Genomic DNA, 20,274 nt, shown 5'->3' on the forward strand with positions numbered 1-20,274 from the left:
TACAGATGAGTGATGCAATGTCCTAGATATTACTGTACAATAGGCTACATAGACATATAAGATGCTGAGAATACATGCTGTTGTTCTAAATGTTAGAGCCAATGATTGATTACGCCAGACCAACTGGCTAGTTTACATAATAATAGAGTAAATGACAGACTATACTGAGATACATAGAGCATGTAATAATTAATGAGATTCCCTGACAATTGGTGCAAGATGAAGAGCTGAAACTCAGTCAGACAGATATTCAAATTTGATGTATGAAGATGCTAGGTCGGTTCCTGATATTTACATTGCTCAGCACTTTTGAATAGACCCGCAGGAAACCCCTGGGGTTCTCCTACTCAGACACATGCCCACAAAATGCTTAGGTAACCCGAAATCATCTCTTATTCGTCCCTGGCTGGTCCAGACCTGCCAGGGGTATAAATGCTACAACATGCTAATCTAACCCATATAAAGACCAGGGGGACCACTTATATATCTCTCAGGGTCTGGTCTGGATGGGTCGGGAGCACCCCTCCTTCGCCCCCTCCAGTCACTCCCCCACATAGGCCACACGTCTCTCGACTGAAGTTCGTAGAGGCGTGCAAAAGCAAGCTAATAGCAGCGTTACCCCACTTAACCCCCCCCCTTCCCATCCTTCCTCTTCACTGAATTCTTTTGTTTGTTTTCCCTGATATAGCTGAATTTTCCCAGATAAAAGATAAAGTTTTTAGGGTCACTTTGTAGAGACCTAATACAACTCACCAGCAGCTAGGTTTCTATCCCCGTTCCCCCCCTCCTTTCCTCCCCTACCCCGTCCAGTGCTCTGGTTGAGGATGGACAGCCTGAAAATATTTTCGGTTAATGCCAAAGGCCTTAACACACCGGAGAAACGACGTATTCTTATGAATGAGCTAAGGCGAGCCAAAGCTGACGTGGCCTTCATCCAGGAAACCCATTTTAAAGAGGACAAACTGCCAGTCCTTAAAAATAGATCCTTCCCATTGACCTATCACTCTACTAATAAAAGACTAAATCTAGGGGAACCTCCATCCTCCTGTCAAGTAAAATACATTGGACCCCTAGGGCCTCTATGGTGGATAGAGAGGGTAGGTACACATTAAGGGTCTTATTGGAGATAAGTCCCTGACACTGGCGACCATATATGCTCCAAATGAAAACCAGGACAATTTCATACAGCACACCCTCTCTAAACTAATCAACTTTCGCGAGGGCCAACTGATACTAGGGGGAGACTTCAACACACCCTTAGCTCCACATGTAGACACTTCCTCAGGATCGTCCTCCGTATCGATTAAGGCCCGTAAACACATCACCAAAACCCTACATGAGAACCAGCTCATTGACGTGTGGCGCCTTCACCACCCTGGTGAAAGGGACTACACGTTCTACTCACCCCCCCACAAAATACACTCAAGAATAGACTACTTTCTAATTCCCCATAGTCAACTACATGCTGTTAAGGATTCGACTATAGGCTTAAGGACATGGTCAGACCATGCTCCGATAATGATGACCTACGCACTATCGGACATCTCTACGCACAGGACTCCCTTCTGGCGCCTAAATGAGAGCCTTCTGCAGAGACCGGAGGTCTTAGAAGAAGTGAATAGAGAACTGACAGACTATTTCCGTACAAACACGACAACTGACTGCACCCCAGGCTCGGTATGGGAGGCCCATAAGGCGGTTATCAGGGGGATATTTATAAAACACGGCGCACGGATAAAAAGAGAATGGGAAACAGCTAGAGCTTCTTCTTAACAAACTCCACATCACTGCGACGCAACACAAAAATTCGCCAGACCCCCTAGTAGAAGCCGAACTAAACTCCATCCGCAGTCAAATAAATGACCTTCTTGGGTATAGGGCAAAAGCAGCATTACAAAGATGTCGCCTCACTACTTATGAGTCGGGAGATAAATGTGGACGGATACTAGCCAGAGCAGTTAAAGATCTTAAAACGAAAACATACATCCCCCATATTAAAACAATAACAGATACGAAAGTCAGCTTACCACGTCAGATAGCTAACTCCTTTAAGGAGTATTACGAAACGCTTTACAGCCTACCGTCCGTGCCAAGAGCACAGTCGAAGATGGAGGCATAATTATCCTCCAGCCAGATTCCCACACTGACACCAGAAAATACAGCGGATTCACCAATCACGCAAGAAGAATTGACATTAGCACTTAAGTCTGCCAAACCTGATAAAGCCCCTGGACCAGATGGCCTTACCCTCCCATATTATAAAACGCTATTCTCATCTCTCAACACCCACATGATATCCTTTTTTAATGCAATAGGACCTCAAACAGCCTTTTCAAATGATACCACACGAGCGCACATTACAGTCATCCCAAAAGAGGGCAAAGACCCTCTAATATGTAGTAGCTACAGACCCATCTCCCTGCTAAACACAGACCTCAAACTATTTACTAAGATCCTCGCGTCCCGTCTAACCCATCATATGCAATCTTTAATTCACTTAGACCAGGTGGGCTTTATCCCCACCAGGGAAGCTAGAGACAGTACAATTAAAGTACTAAACTTGATACATATAGCCAACCAGACCCATAAGCCCTCAGTTTTCCTAAACACGGACGCTGAAAAAGCATTCGATAGGGTTAATTGGGAATATATGTTTACAGTACTCAGACACATAGGACTGGGAGAAAAGATGTTGGGATGGATTATCCAGATATACAATACCCCCACAGCTCAAGTCAAAGTGAACGGAATTCTATCGGACCCTTTCCAAATTAAGAATGGGACGAGACAGGGTTGCCCACTGTCCCCCCTATTGTTTGCCCTCACGTTAGAACCGTTCTTAAGCAAAATTAGAAACAATCCAGACATCCAAGGTCTAAAGGTCGGAGGGGCCCAATATAAGGTCTCTGCATATGCGGACGACCTGCTGTTTTCCCTATCAAACCCAGTAATCTCTCTCCCAAATCTTCTTAGAGAATTTGAAGAATTTGGAAATATCTCCAATCTTAAAATTAACTACAATAAGTCAGAGGCCATGGGTATAGAGTTATCACGACCCACAATGCAAACATTGCGCTCCAGTTTTAACTTTGAGTGGACATCCACAGCTCTGACATATTTGGGTACTCTTGTCCCAGCAAACCTTAACCATACCTTTAGGCTGAATTTCCCACCCTTACTAGCGAAAACAAGAAATATACTGACGTCTTGGGGTAAAGGCCTACACTCCTGGTTTGGTAGATGCAACCTTATCAAGATGTGCATCTTGCCCAAATACCTTTACATGTTACAAGCACTCCCAATTGCGATCCCCACATCCTACTTCAGAAAGGTGCACAGTCAATTCCATAAATTCATATGGGCAAACAAGAAATCGAGATTACCACGTACACTCCTATCTATGCCCAAAGATTCCGGAGGCCTTGCTGTCCCGGATGTGAGAAAATACTACCAAGCTATACACCTGGGCAGAGTTATAGACTGGTGTCGCCATCAAGACCTTTAACTGTGGACACACCTGGAACAGGCCCAGGTGCAAATACCCTTGCAGGGAGCTCTGTGGTGCTATGAACACCTTCGAGTACAAGACAAAAGACACCCGCTGATTGGGACGACGCTCAGGGTGAGCTCACAAACATGCCAACTGCAATCACTGTCGTCGGCTAACTCCCCACTCTACCCAATTATAGGAAACCCGCAATTCTCCCCGGGTCTAGACCCTCAGGTTAAAAATGTACTCTTGAGCTTAAAACGCACACAAGCTCGACACTTTCTGACAGGAGATTCATGGCCATCCGTGAAGACATTAAGTGACCAAACAGGCCCTTTTAAGTTATCTTTTTGGACGGCTGTCCAGTTGAGACACTTCCTCACGTCTATACCTAACCCACAGGGGTTCGCACAACCTCTAACGACATTTGAAGATTACTGCTCAGAGGAAGGTGCACTCGCAAAGACACTATCGATAATGTATAACCTACTCATTACCCCGACAGACGACACACATCTAACCTTTATACGTAAATGGGAGAGAGATCTGAACTATACATTTACATCGGACCAGATTCAACGTGTAGTAACTTTTTCGCTAAAGTCCTCTATTTGCACAAAAATACAGGAAACTAACTATAAACTTTTGACGAGGTGGTACCTAACCCCCCAAGCCCTACATACCTTCTACCCGAACACCTCGACACTTTGTTGGAGATGTCGGGTGGAGAGGGGCACGTTGCTGCACATATTCTGGTCCTGCTCGAAACTCTCACATTTCTGGTCCACCATTAGAGCAACCATCCAAAAATTCGCGGAATACAATATCCCCAATGACCCGGCCTTTTTTCTGTTACACGTAAATACTATACCAACTAAAAGATACAAAAAGTCCATCGTGCGACACTTAGTTAACGCAGCTAAATCCTGTATCCCACACCATTGGAAAAGACAAACTCCACCAACCGTGGCGGAGTGGGTTCGGAGGGTGGAGGAGATAAGTAGAATGGAAGACCTGGTACTAACTGCGAGACACCAACAGGAAAAATATAGAAAGACGTGGGCAATATGGCAACAATTTATTCTGTCCTCAGAGGGCACCACCCTTAGAACCGCCTGATAAGCACACTTCTCCAGGTAATACAAAATCTGAGGCTGTCCTGAATCAACCAGAGCCTATACCCCCCCCTATACCCTCCCCCCCCTCCCCCCTGCAAGTCCCTCCCTTTCTTTCCTTTATCCTTCTCTCTTCCTACCCCTCCTTTTCCCGATGTACACCTATGATTCTCTCCGCTGCCCCTTCCCTCTTGGGTACTGAGGTTCTGCCTGAGTGGGAGAGGAGGCGAGTGGAGACTAATGGAGAGGAATGTTAAAATCTATCAATATAAAGGATTATTTAGGAAGGTAAATGAATATATCTCTCCTCATTTCCAATGTATGTATGTATCGTACTGTATTGTATGTTTTAAGCCCATGTTGGGCCTGTAAAAAATAAATAAAATCTAATATTTGAAAAAAAAAAAAAAAAAAAAAAAAAAAAAAAAAAAGCAAATGCCCATAAACTTTTGGTATACAAGCCACCACGGGCATGTTATATGCAGCTTTTAGGCTGTGTTCACATATGCTGCGGCTCACAGCATGGGGTCTGGTGTGTCCCTGTTCACCGATTCAGGTGCAAATTTTTGCCCGAATTCACAGCTGAATCGGAACCAGACACACAGGACCCTCTTTAAATGCAGAACGTGGCCACCCAAAGCAGTGTGAACTTGGCCTGAATGTCAGAGGTTCTAGCATTTTTTTCAGCCATCTAGTTTGCTTGGACACTAAAAGGCTGCTCGTTACAGCATTTCACATCATTTACACGTGCACACATTAACGGCATTTAAAATCAGGTCGACAAACAGTTTGCAAAAACACATCTGATGAACATTTTTAATAACTTGACAATTTAAAATTGTACATATGCCATTTCAGCAGAGAACAAAATATTCAAAACATTTTAACAATAAAGAATCAAAAATGACAATGATAAAAAATATACAATTTAAGGCTGGGAACACCACCATTCAGAACAGAAGTGAAACATATGTATAATCTGGATGGAGATTGGCGACCTTGAATCCTAGAAAATAGAAAGACAAATGCAAGGATACAAAGGGGTTCTGTCTGAATACTTAAACTTTGTATATGGCCCTTTTCAATAAAAGCAGTAAATAACTGGGCCTCAATGCTGGTTTATTTTCTATTACAGCCAACAAAATGTCTGCCTCTGTTTCCTGGTTTTGACACATTCAGCTGAAAACTGATGAAAGTAATATGTGGTAAAACTTTAACAAAAAAAAAATACATAAATAAAAAAAAAAAAAAACTTGATAAGGACAGCGTATTGATGGGCAATGAGCAGCAAAGTCAAAAAGACCAACAAGACCTCACTTTACTGTAGTCAAATAAGTGAGCAGGCAAAAAAAAAAAAAACACACTACAGGTTACCGCTCCCTGCACACAAGACTTTACAATACAACTGCAATTAAAAAAAAGATGTGCACTGTAATTTCCAGCCATTACCAAAAGCCACCTTCTACTATGCTTTACTGATTGGTTTCAGTGCGATGCACAAGTAGAGGAACCATCCTAGTTTTGTTGGGGTAAACAAATGTGTGACTGCCATTAACAAGGCACATCACCAGGCATGTAAAAGGAGCCCTGTTTTGGAAGTCACCAACCCATGTTATGATTGTACTATTTTTAAGCAGTCATATGCAACTGTTTAAAGATCTAGCAAAAAAAAAATAATAAGTAATTTTTTTTTTAATTGTAGATTAGCTAGAAAGCTAGATGTCTACATTTACTGAGGGGCATTGATGAAGTACTGAAGGTATTGCAAGTTGAGTAAGGGAAATGCACCGCATTTCCTGTTCTAAAATTGTGATTGTTCTATGCTATTTTTTGTGTTTACTCAGCGATTGAAAAGCACTAGTAGTTTTTAACTATGTGCAGAAACAGTTAAAGGAAACCTGTGCTGAATAAAATAAGGCTAACATTCTAAAATGGTGCAATGCTTATCTGTCTAACTTCAATACTTTGAGTCAAGACCTGTAACAAGTATACAGCAAGTGAAGACAGAACTCCATTTATCCAGGTTTGCTATACAAAAAGCACTGACATTGGGGCAGCAAGGCAGCCAAGCAACTAGCATTTTCAAAGGTCAGCGATGGCAGTCTACACAACTTTTTTAGCAGGATGTCCTTTAAACAGAGTATTAGAAGCACTCATTTCTTTTACACGATTCTCTGATCCATTGCAAAGTGCCATTGAAAAATAGACATCTGTGAGTGAAAGATGAAGAGTACCTTGGAAAAGGGAGCTACAAAACTACTTTGGTTTGCATCATTATTGGTATTCCGTTAGCATGCTTCAGGGCATTGGGGCTCCAGGTAATTTTAGAGTAGTCAAGACTGGAACTGGGGTCCAGATACTCTGGGCTGGTCCAGCTTAAGTGACAACCTGGCACCTACCTAGTTCACAGGCAACAAGTGTTTGTTTGGGTTTGGTATAGGCGTGGCGCCACTTCCCGCACCTGATAGACACTTGGCCTCTACAGCAATATTTGGGCTCCAGCAAACCACAGCTGGCATACCAGTCTAACCCCAAGTACCTTCACATTGATTCCATGCCATGTACAGATTAAAACGCTAACATTACCTGGAGCTCTGAAGGTGGAGTCCCACACCCCTAAAAACACATTGGTGCCATCATTTTGTGAAAACCAATAAAGTTGTGTATCAATCCACTGTACTTGTACCAATCTAGGCAAGCCATTCTTTACCCTACACACAGATACTACATGTCTGATGAACCAGCACTCTATCCAGCTGGTTCCTTTAAAAGTTGAGCAGGCAAAAAACAAACAAATACACAGGCCCAACACACCACCACAAAACTCCAGATTTGTATTTCAAGAAAATGGCACAACTGAATGCAGTACTACCACACAAAGCAGCAGTTTTCATAGAAAACAGAGCAGGGATCTCATACTACTGTAGGGAAAAATAGCATGAAGGGGACTTGTATTCCCGGCCACGCCAGAGTCAGACTCATGTTTCAACAGTCATTTTTGAGGTCATGTCAAATCTAATAGATGGCTATGGGGGACAAATACTGCTCTTATTTAAAGACAAATTGATAGAGGGGCTATAGTAAATAACATGAGATTCAAAGTTCTGATTGGTGTTTCCCAATTGGGCTGCATTGCAAAACTTAAATGAAAAGTCTAAATGAAAACTCCTCTATTCTCCACATTTTAGCAAACGACACTGTAAGGTGGTGCAGTTAGAAGTTCAACATTCTCGGTGGTATTCATTACCTACATTACTCCATTAGGCCTAATCAGAGTGCCTAAAGTGAACCTGTTAGCCATTATAAATGGTTAAAGTAAAAGTCCCACCCAACATCAGACCTTACAAGCTGCCTATGAAAACATTTGATAGGCAAAACCCCATCCAATGTGTGTCACTTTGAAATTAGCGTTGGCAGGGGGAGTGCAATCGCTTAGCTTTGAGGTCTGGAACATCAGACCCCTTGCAACAAGCTAAAAGTCCTGTGTACGATTAGGATGACAAATTTTATGGCAAAGGGAATGTTTACACCAGCATTTTATTTAAAACATTTAAATGGAAGAAGGGTTCACTTGAAACAACTCACCTTCGCAGAACAATATCTCCTTGCAATAGTAGTGTGTATACACTTTGCCAACTGGGGTGGGGGGGTGCTAGAGTCCTAACATCTCTGCATTTCAGTGTTGCTGTCTTCACAACTGAAGCTGAATGTGTCCCTTGCAGATTGCTGAGGTTCCTCCTGCTGGACCCTTAGCACTAGGGAGTCCTGTAACAGTGTAGTTGTCTGAGAAAGGAACCACAGCACTGGGCATTGGATGCAGGCATTTAACATTCCTGCATTGCTGGGCTGCAACACTAGAAGACCAAGGTATTTCGATTGCTGCTAAGGTAAGCATTCACAGTATTTTTCTGCAGGGAGCCTTTTTTTCCCCCTGGGAATCGACACAAATCGATTTAGCTTTCGAACGTGGTCAAAGAAATGTTCAGGAATTTTGTCTATAGTTTTCTACAATAAACTAGTTGACAAACTATTCAGTCATGAAATGTTGTTTGTAGCCTCTAAAATGCAGATTACTGTGCACAGACATGGCCAAACATGTTTCCACTTCACACAAAGCTTCCCCAGTGTGAGCAAGTATACAACTCACTGTTTTAACTTCTAGTATTTAATAAAATGCAGAATTATTTTACGAAAAAACAAAAAAAAAAAAAAACACCACAACTGACAACCATATTTATCTACATTGCTCATTTGAATATGTTCTATGGGGTTTACGTCTAATTAAAATGGGCTTAAAATAAAAAATACCAAATTATGCCTTTCCATTCTCAAAGTGTATCTATAGTACAAGGTCAAAAGAGACTTGAAAGTATTACTCCAAAAAAATGGAGCCATGAAAAGCCATGGGTGCTGCCAAACCTTGCCTTAAACAGACCTATCTCCTACAAAAACCTAGATATCCATTTTATGTGTGGAGCCAATGTTTGCAATTATAGATCCAAGTTGTTTAAAAGTGGACTTGTTGAGGTAGAGAAGTTCCCAATTGTCATGACTGGCCAAATTACAGATTTTAGATTGCCTGCCTTAAAGGATAAATGCACTTTTGTACAGTTATCTTTTATGGCTTATTGAATAACATGGTAATTTACCATAACTGTGCAATAAGCAATAAAAACCAATCAATACAAAATCATTTGTTGATATAGCACATATATTATGTGCTCCATGTTTTGTCTTACCATTTAGTTTAGAAATTGGTGCACAGGATTATTGCTTGGCTGCCATTAAAATAGGTATCAATATTTTGGATTTCATTTGCAATTTTTGCCATCATAACATTTTCTAATGTATTTATAGCCGATATGTTTGTGAAAAATTTTTTAATTTAAAAAAAATTGGATAAAATGTAAGTATTTTACAATTTTTTTTGTTTTACTGGATTTTGATATGAAATGTTGTCCTTTTGAACTTATGGGATGGATATCAGTTTAACAACCACATTTATGAATTTGGTCATATCTGTATACAGTTGACATTCACCCAGTAGTAACTGAACATTGGAATCCATATATGTCTTTTAGCCACCAAAATGTGTTGGCTGTTCTATGGAGTTTTACATGAATCAATATCAAAATTAAAAGTTCTTGGACTCGTGATGCTTCAACTCTGAGACCCTCGATTTTGTCCCGATGGAGCTACTGTGCCCTGACGTAATTCGGATTGATAACCTGAAATCAAGTGCACCATTTCTACTTACCCTGTATATTGCAGCCATGGAAGGTCTGCCCTAATTTGGATTAAACCTTTTAGACAACTACAAGCCCAAAACTATTGACCTATTCCAATACCGACAATGCTATATGGGGATACATTGTAGCATTCTGGTATTACAGTGCTCCAGGTGTAAAAGGCTTTGATAGTGCTTTGTTACAGACTAAGGCTTTCAATATACATTTCTGAATCCAGACCGAAGGGAAAAATATTGTTTTGTTTTAAACATAAAAGCCAGAAGATTTGTTTCCAGAACAGTTTCAATCCCTTCATGGAGGAGAGGATGTCTCACGTTCATACAAGGCAATGATGGCCTATGTTCCTTTTAAGTTCAAAGGAAGAAGAAAACTAAAACAAAATATAACTAAAATGTTGGGAGAAAGGTTTCTGTGGCCATGATGATTAGTAGAGTGTTTCAGCATTACTGTTCCTGGGTTTTTTGATTTTCTCAATGTTTTTGAAGATCAGGTCATGTAACGTCACCTGAAACAGACAGAACAGTGTTAAATAAGTACAAACTCCCCATACAATAACATGACTGAAACTAGCTCTTCTAGCATGAGGCTCTCACTCGGGCATCTGTCCAGTTGTCTGTGTTATAGGTTAGCCTTTTCCCCCTTTTGCTCTCCCTTTCCCTCCCTCAAACCCCCCCCCCCCCCCCTTTTAACTCCCTCTTTCTTCTGCTTTGCTTTCTTCTCCCTCTCTGGGTCTTTCCTTTTTAATGTCTCTTCCAGAATTACAACTATAGTCATACCTGCTTATGCTTCCAATGGGGCCCTGATTGTACAGGGTGAAGCAAATACATTGGGCCAAGTTTTCACGATTATCGGTTTACAGTTTTTCACAATCATGCTTAGGCCTTTTGCATTTAATGGTTTGTTTATTACATTAGGTCTGCTGCAGCTGTGAACCTTTGGGATCCCGATGGTTTGCTGTATTGTACAAATTACCACTGTATGAATCTTATGCCAGCTGTTTTATGTTTGATTAATCTGTTGTAATAAAACCTTTATGAAGAAAAAAAAAAAAATATATATGAAATCACGCCACTTGCCTGTAAATTAATTGTGTCACACATAAAGCAGGCAGCTGGATCTTGTAAAAAACTGTGCCGGGATACCCTGCCCTTTTCCTGGAGCCAGTGTACACTGCATGCAACATGATTTCTGAATGGGGGCGAGAATGTGATCATTCATCCAAATCTCCCCCATTTAGAGAACATTTTACAGGCAGTGTACATTATGCACAGGCTTTTCCCAATGGATGAGAGGGGTTGATGGGGCAGGTCCCCAGATGTTTCCACTGCAACTCACAGAAGACCCGAAGCTATTAACTCCCTCAGCACCCAAAGTTTGCACAGAAGATTTCTACAGGACCCAGCTGCCTGCATGACGTGGGATATGCTTAAAATGTTACTAAACCCACAACAGTAAAATCAGCCTGTATTATGCAGTAAAGCATGCTTGTTCTGCTCACTGTGGAACCTAAGGGGTTAATCCTCTGCATTGTGTAAAAAGCCTGTTTGATCCTGTCTGCTCTCTTCCACCCCTTCTTCCAGAGTCCCCAAACCATCTCCAGATAGTACAGAGGCTAGGGTACAAGCTGCACATGCTCAGTTTGGTGTATATTGCTAGAGAGTTTATTTTCTTGAGGGAGTGCATGTGATCAGCACATGGCCAATCAGCACTGTCCAGACAGAGGGTCAGGCATCCTGCATCCTTGTAGGACAATTATAGGAGAATGAAAACTCCTACAAGCTTTAACCAGACACTGATAGAAGTCACAAGACTGCTCTAACTGCTGAGGTGAAAAGATATTTAGTTTATATTTACTAAAACTAATGCATTTCCATGTTCTGTGGGAGACCAGATATAGTGAATTCAGGGTCCCAAGTTTAGTAACACTTTATTTACAAGTGGCAGGACAACGGCCATTGAAGAAAAATACATTTTTGACCAAACTTCAGTTTTAATATTCACCATAATTTTTTTTCCCTCCACCAAGGTTTTTTGGGAACCCATGAGACACATGGAGTTAAAGCTCTGCAAATAGGATGCTGCAAGGTCTTCATTAAGCAAATGAGATCTGGTGACAGTCTTCAAGTTGACAAGTAACTTGTCATCCACCCAAAACAAGGATTTTTTTTGGCAGACTTCATACACAAAATGCATAGTAGCAAAGCAGCACTAAGGGCAGCTTGGAGTAGAAAGGGTGAAGGGGCCGACATGATGACGTAGTGTGCATCACGGAGGGAGGCGAGAGTGTCTGCCGGAGAAGCGGACTCTCCTAGGATCCCTGAAGTGCGCTCTATCCTGCCACCGCATAAGGAGAACCATGCACGTCGATAGGGAGGAGAGGAAGGCCCCCGAACGCCGCCCCGTACGCCGCTGCTGACAGACCCCAACGAGGGAGAAAGAGAAGGAGCTCCATACGCCGCTGCTGCGGAGATACGGAAGGCGGTTGCCAAGTGAAAGCAGACGGCGTGTAAGGGAGGTTTGGACGGCGTCCCCTCACCGCCCCCCCCCGCTTCCCATCCCCCCCGCCTCGCTTCAGACACCGTGGAACCGGCATGGATCTCCGCTAGGTCCGGTATTGGTAAAGTAGGAACAGCTTTATTTTTTCTTCTCTCTATATGGGTGATGTGATATACTGCCATACTGCCTGATTGAGAAAGCAGAAATCAATAAGGAGGATCATGGCTGAAGGTGCTGATATGTCTGAATCCCTTAACTGTGGTGGGCAATGAAGCCTGTTTGTATCTGCAAAGGGGAAACAAAGTAATTAAGGAAGTTCACCTAGAGTAAACGGGAGAAGGGGCTGAAGAGGGGGTGAATACGAAGAACAAATTATTTCATCTTATATATTGTCACACTAAAATAAGAGAATAAAGTAATATACTAACTAAAGGTCCTGTATATAAAAACGAAGAAGAGGACTGTGAAATTATATTGACCTGGAGGGCAAATAGAAGATCTCAGGGTGGGGACAGTCTGACTGAGGTATCTTAGAGGTACGGGTGTGTGGAGGGACTGGGTCCTTGTCCATAGAAGTGTTACCCCCCCTGGTTATCCGAGCAAATAGAAAAGGAGAAAAGTCAGGCTGAAATTGGACTCAAAATAAGACTCATCGGGTCTAGCTCTGTGAAGGGACTGGGTCCTTGTCCATAGAAGTGTTACCCCCCCCGGCTATCTGAGCTAATAGAAAGGAGAAAGACAGGCTGAAATTGGACTCAAAAATAAGAATCATCTGGTCTAGCTCTCCCTACGGAACCGCATTCCACAGGTGGAGGGAGGAAGTTAGATTTAAACCTGGTGAAACAAACAGGAGGCCCGAGAAAGAAGGGAGCAATGAACAAAGCTGCAACTAAATCAGGAAAAGGGGGAGTACCTAAAACCCCGAAGGATAAGACAGCTGGAAGCTCAATAAAACAGTTTATGTCCCAGGGAGTGAGCCCAAAAGGTGGGGAGCAAGGTGCCCAAGGAGGATTAAGGACGGAGGGAAGAGGGGGAACCCCAAATAAAGCAGGGGACAAGATGGCCCAGTCTCGAGAGAATTCAATAATGGAAAGTGAAGGGGAAATAAGTCGGGTGGAAGAAAGAAGAACAAGCGCCCAGATGCTGTCAAAAGAGGAAATGTGGGACATGCTCAAAAAGCTTGAGGATTCAATTAAATCAGAAATAGGCCTGGTGAGAGCAGACCTGGGAAGCCTCTTAGTAAGAGTAGAAACAACGGAGAAAAAAAAACAGAGGAACTAGAAATGGAGATAATGAACCTCAAAGAACAAATTAAAATTTCCAGACAAAATCAGAAGGAAATCCGATATAAGATCAAGGACCAGGAAAACAGGGATAGAAGACAGAATATAAGACTCTGCTATGTCCCAGAAAATAAAGGAGAAGATTTGAGGAAGGTGATCCCCCAAATATTGGGTCCTCTGCTAGGAGAGGGGGTAGTGGAATTCCCTAAAATAGAAAAGGACTCACCGGGTGGGAAGACTACTCAACTCAGAACACAAGAGGCCGAGAGATGTAATCAGGTTCAGATACTATGAAGATAAAGCGGCTATTATATCTAAAATGAGAGGTAAACCCCCGTTAAAATTCGAAGGGTCAGAGATCCAAGTGTACACAGATCTCGCTCCCGAAACTCTAGTAAGGAGGAGGCTCCTGAAGCCACTACTAGACCAGATGAGAGATCTCAATATAAAATATAGTTGGGGGTTCCCGGCGTGCTTAATAGGCTTTAGAGATGGAAGATCAGCAAGATTGAGGTTCCCTGAAGAACTAAAGGATTTCTGTGATAGACTGGACATGAAAGAGCTGGACTTGCCGGGATGGGTGGTGGGGTGACCCGGGGTCTGTGGGGGGGGATGAGGGGGTAAGAAACAGAGGGGGGGACGGCGGCGGGATGGGGGAGGAGATTCCGTGGTAACTGGACTACCCCTTTTTGTTCAAAGCATCATGCAAGGGGGGGTAAGAGGCACATTCGGGCTCTCACCTCAAACAGGTGATTCGTTAGGCTACATGATATCCATGGCGCTTGGCGAATGGGGAGCCAGGTGGTGGCTGGGGGGAGGGGAGGGGGGGCGAGGGGAAAGGGGAACTCTGTGTACAAGGAAGTAAAAGGGAAAGAGGAGGGGAAAGGAAAGAAGAGAAAAAGGGGAAAGCCTGGGCTAGTTCAGTAATGCAGGTCCAACAAAAAAAAAAAAAAAAAAAAAAAAAAGAAAGAAAAAAAAAAAAGGAAAAAAAACACGTGAGGAGATGAGGAAGTTAAATTTTATGACCTATAATGTTAAGGGCCTTAATGAGCCTATGAAGAGACATAAGATATTGGGGGAATTGGAGAGATACAAAGCTGAGGTTGTGTTTCTCCAAGAAACCCATTTAACATGTTATTCAAAGAGTAAGATATGGTCAAAAGTTTATCCAAGCTGGTTTTATGGGGACTCAATAACAACATCAAGGGCAAGAGGAGTGGCAATAGGAATAGCAAAAGGGGTAAATTTTAAGGTTGAAGAGAGGCTAACGGACCCGGGAGGGAGGTATATATTCTTGAAGGGTTCCCTGGAGGGATGGAGGTGTACGCTGGCAAATATTTACGCACCAAATAAAGAGCCGAGTGGTTTCATAGTGAAAATATTGGAAAAATTAATGGAGTTTAAAGAGGGGGGTTTGATTATGATGGGAGACTTCAATTTATGTATGGTACCAGAGGTAGATAGTACGTCGCGTGCGCTGGGGACAATGAACGAGAAATTGAGGAAGTTAAAACAGAAGCTTCATTCATGTCAACTGGTGGATATATGGAAGATGATCAACCCAAATAAGAAGGACTTCTCGTTCTACTCCCCAGCGCACGGGACGTACTCTAGGATTGATTATATATTGACTGAACATTCATTACTTGAAAGAGTTGTGGAGTCTAAGATAGAGGCTACTACTCTGTCAGATCATGCCCCAGTTAGTATGGGAATGTATGTTTCAGAAACTCAGAGAACCCCAGTAACCTGGAGACTAGACGAAGATCTCCTACAAGAAGCAATAAATGTAAAAAAAAAAATAGAACAGGAATTAAAACAATATTTTTTAACAAATGATACAGGAGAGATCTCCGGGTCCTCCTTGTGGGAGGCCCATAAGGCCTACATAAGGGGGATAATAATGAAAATAGGGGCAATAAGGAAAAGGGAAACAAAAGAGCAAATTAAAAAACTAACTGAAGAAACATACAATCTGGAGCAGGAACATAAGAAAGGGCTGGGGCCAAGGGAAGAGGGTCTACCAAAAATTAGTCCAAAAAAAGAGAGCGGAACTAAAAGATTGTATAGATCTAGAAACAAAAAAGGCATTTTATAAGGTGGCAAAAGCTAGAAACAAGAGCAGCAGACTACTAGCAAAAATATTAAGAAAAAAGCCAGAAACTATATAGAAAAAATTCAAAATAGTAAAGGAGTAATGCTTCATACAACGAGAGAAATAGGGGAATCCTTCAGGGAATATTATAGGGATTTATATTCAGTGACCAAAAGTACAAGGCAAGATGGAGTACAGGACAGGAAGATAGTAGAATTTCTTAAAAAAGCTAACCTCCCGAAAATTACCGAGAATGCTAAGGACAACTTAGAAAGCCTGATAACGATAGAGGAGATTAATAGAGCACTATCGGAATCAGCTCCGGGTAAAAGCCCGGGTCCGGATGGATTTACCAATATGTACTATAAAAAATTTAAAGATATACTATCTCCCAGACTCTGAATATATGAACGGGCTGGGTAGGGACTTTGAGCTGAGTAGAGAGGCGCTTAAAGCGGAGATCACGGTTATCCCAAAAGAGGGGAAAAATGCTACGATATGTTCTAGTTATAGGCCAATATCGCTGATCAATACCGATGTAAAATTATACGCCAGAGTCTTAGCAAATCGGCTAAAAGTGATACTGAGCGATATGATACACCCAGATCAAGTGGGGTTCACCCCGAAAAGAGAATGGCGGGACAATGGCGTGCGAGCGCTCCTTCTGCTGCAGCATATCAAGGACAAGGGACCCCCAGGTCTACTCTTGTCTATAGACGAGGAAAAAGCGTTTGACAGAGTAGACTGGGGGTTCATGTTCCAAACGCTTAAATTTATGGGACTGGGCCCGAAAATGATTAATAGGATACGGCCCTGATAAGAATTAACGGATCCCCTTCGGAGGTTTTTGAAATCGAGAATGGGACAAGACAAGGGTGTCCCCTGTCCCCTTTGCTCTTTGTCCTCTCCCTGGAGCCGTTGCTGTCAGTAATTAGGGCTGATCCGGATATTAGGGGTTTCAGGGTTGGGGATGAGGAGCATAAGGTCGCGGCCTTCGCCGACGACGTTCTGCTCTTCATGGCCAACCCGAGAATTACAATGCCAAACATTCTTAGAGTCTTGAGTCAGTATGGAGACGTGTCAAACTTCAAAGTAAATTCAGTGAAATCAGAAATCCTGAATATTAACTTGGGTAAGAGGGAGGAAAGTAAGCTGAAAAAGGAATTTAAATTTATATGGAAAAAAGAAATAAACTATCTAGGTATAAAATTGGCAAACTCATTAGGGAAGATCTTTAAATTAAATTTTATTCCACTGTTAGATGAAATAAAAGCTGAGAGTAAAAGGATAACAAGCAAACCACTTTCATGGGTAGGACGCATTAACGCCATAAAGATATTACTACCTAAAATCATCTATAAATTACAGATGCTCCCATTGAATATCCCACAGTATTTTAAAAAACTTAAATCAATTATGAGAACAGTTTGGAAAAACAGAAGGGCCAGAGTGTCTTTTGACATTCTAAAACAGGAAAAAAAAAAAAAGAAAGGGGGGCTGGCGATGCCTGATATTCAGGGTTATTATAAGGCAACACTGGTGTCAAGAGCGATTGAGTAGTTTAGAGAGAATAAACAGAAAAGATGGGTGAATATAGAAAATAGTTTGAGTAAGGCACACTTAGGACACATGATTTGGAACCCTCCACATTATAGAGTATTAGATGTTAACACACACTCACTGACAAAGGTGGTTTTTAGAATATGGGACACAGTATATAAACAAGTAAACAAGACATATAATTCTCCTTTAATTTCACTTTGGGAAAATGATTATTTTGCACCGGGGAAAAGGGAAATTGGGGGGAGCTGGATTAAAAATGAAAAGGTACAATTGAGAGATATAATCAAAGAGGGGAAGATTGTCACAATTCAGGAATTAAAGCACAATATAGATACATGGGTGTTAGATCGTTGGAGGTACCTTCAGCTAAGCCATTTTGTCAATCGCTTACCACAGCCAATAAGGTCAGGGGAGGAGTTATCAGAGTTGGAGAAAATATGTCTGATGAACACTACTATAAATATGTAAAATTTATAAAATGGGACTGACGATGGGTAGTGGGGATGTACCTCCATTCATCACAAAATGGGAAAAAGAATTAGGATTGCAGTTAGATAGTAATAGGTTAAAGAAAGTACTGGAACTGACCCACGGTTCGTCTATTGACACCAGTGTTGCTGAAATGAACTACAAAATTTTAACGGGCTGGTATATCACCCCAGGTAAGGCTTGTAAATACCAAACAGACAAAACATCGGAATGTTGGAGGGGGTGCAAAGGAATAGGCAATATGGCCCATATATGGTGGGATTGCCCTGAAATCAAAAGTTACTGGGTAAAAATCTTGGGGTTCATTAAGGAAATAACAAAGACAGAAGTAAAAGCAGACCCCTGGACAGTGTTACATCACGGAATAAGAGGGGAGGTAAAAAAGTATAAAAACACCCTAGTCCCACACCTGCTGAATGCGGCTAAAAAGATAATTTCAAAAAAGTGGCAGAAGGTAGAATGCCCATCAATCTGGGAGTGGGTTGATGCAGTGGAAGGTATTAGATATATGGAGGAAGGAGGTTTTGGGAAGGAAGCCGAACCAGCAGGGGGGGGAAATAACTGGCAAAATTGGAAGGATTTAAAAAAATTATGGAGCATTACTGAAGGTCTGAGAACTAGATTTGATTAAAAAGAGATATTAACTAATGTGCACAGATAGGGGGGGGATAGGGGAGAGGGGTTATGGGATTTGGGGGAAAAGAGAAAATAATTTTTGTAAGATGAAGTTTGTATTGGTTAAAGTAAATAAAAGTCATGTATATCTGTATAAAAGCTACAAATGATGTGAAAAAAAAAAAAAAAAAAAAAAGAGACAGATGACACTGACAAAGTGGATTAAGTCTATAATATAATCACTGAGGTGGCAAAAAAGAAAGAAAAAAAAAAAAAAAAAAAAAGGGTGAAGTGAAGAATTTTTTTTTTTTTTTATAGAAATAAAAGTATAACAGTAGGAGATCAAATTGATCATTTTACTACAAGGAGCATTAAAACCCAAAAGATAAAGATGTTAGAGTAAAAAAAGGCAATTACATATTGGTTTCTCAGCTCTGATATTATTAGCCGTAAACTGATATACTCCTTTTCATCTATTTCTGTCACAGTACGTCGATAATCTTCCTGCAAAAGATCAGAAACAAAATTATTAATATTGAACAAGTATTCAGGTTTTACTTTGGTATGGGTAAGTGAATGCTAAGGAGGCATGTTACAGACATAAAACCCCAAAAATAGGATTTTTTAAAACAGCTTACCTGTAAAATCCCTTTCTTTCGAAGGACATCACGGGACACAGAGCCACAGTAATTACTGATGGGTTATATAGGTATCACTGGTGATTGGACACTGGCACACCCTATCAGGAAGTTCAACCCCCTATATAATCCCTCCCCCTTGCAGGGATACCTCAGTTTTGTAGCCAATATAGTGTATTAGAAGAGGGGCGGGACCTCTGTGTCCCGTGATGTCCTTCGAAAGAAAAGGATTTTACAGGTAAGCCGTTTTAAAAAATCCTATTTTCGTTCTCGAACATCACGGGACACAGAGCCACAGTAATTACTGATGGGATGTCCCAGAGCAATGCTACCTGAGGGGGGGGGGGGAACCACGACCAAGTAGGGTGCAATCAGACCTGAGGACCCTGTAGCGCTGCCTGCAGCACACTACGCCCAAAGGCGATATCCTCATGCCTTCTCACATCCACCTGATAGAATCTGGTGAATGTATGAACTGAAGACCAGGTTGCGGCCTTGCAGATTTGAGCCATAGAGGCCCGGTGATGCACTGCCCAAGAAGCACCAATAGCCCTTGTGGAATGTGCCCTGATCTGAAACGGAGGAATCTTCTGTTTCAAACCGTAAGCTTGAATGATCAACTGTCGAACCCATTTAGAAATGGTAGCTTTTGACGCTGCCTGTCCTCTATTGAGACCCTCTGGCAGCACAAACAAAACATCCGTCTTGCGGATCTGAGTAGTTGCCCCTAGATAGGCCTTAACTGCTCTTACTACATCCAACGAATGTAGAGATCTCTCTTCCGGAGAACAGGGATCTGGAAAAAAGGAAGGTAGAACAATGTCTTGGTTTAAATGAAAATCAGAAACCACCTTCGGTAAAAAACTAGGATGAGGGCGTAGTACCACTCTATCCTTGTGTATAATCAAATAAGGCTCCTTACAGGAAAGAGCTGCTAATTCTGATACTCTTCTAGCAGAAGAGATGGCCACCAGAAAAATTAATTTCCTTGTCAACAAGACCAAAGGAATCTGACTTATTGGTTCAAAAGGCTGTTTCTGTAACACAGCCAGGACCAAATTCAAGTCCCAGGGGTTTAGGGGCGCTTTAACCGGAGGATTAAGACGCATCACCCCCTGCATAAAGTTTCGGACCAAAGAATGCGAAGCAAGTGGCCGCTGAAATAATACTGATAAAGCAGAAACCTGGCCCTTGATGGTACTCAAGGCCAGCTTCATCTCTAATCCCATCTGTAGAAAATC

General features: G+C 41.9%; 1 protein-coding gene across 1 annotated transcript in view; it reads right to left on the bottom strand.

The window, feature by feature from the left end:
* Positions 1-5,393: 5,393 nt before the first annotated feature.
* PSME3 (proteasome activator subunit 3) overlaps positions 5,394-20,274 on the bottom strand; it is a 98,899-nt gene continuing 84,018 nt past the window's right edge. Inside the window, exons 10-11 of the mRNA XM_073608382.1 lie at positions 18,813-18,899; positions 5,394-10,359 (exon numbers count right to left, since the gene is read on the bottom strand). Of these exons, the coding sequence (XP_073464483.1) occupies positions 10,279-10,359; positions 18,813-18,899 (168 nt within the window). The 3' untranslated portion in view covers positions 5,394-10,278. The remainder of the gene's footprint in view (positions 10,360-18,812; positions 18,900-20,274) is intronic.

This window comes from Aquarana catesbeiana, linkage group LG12 (assembly GCF_042186555.1).
Source record: "Aquarana catesbeiana isolate 2022-GZ linkage group LG12, ASM4218655v1, whole genome shotgun sequence".
NCBI lineage: Eukaryota > Metazoa > Chordata > Amphibia > Anura > Ranidae > Aquarana > Aquarana catesbeiana.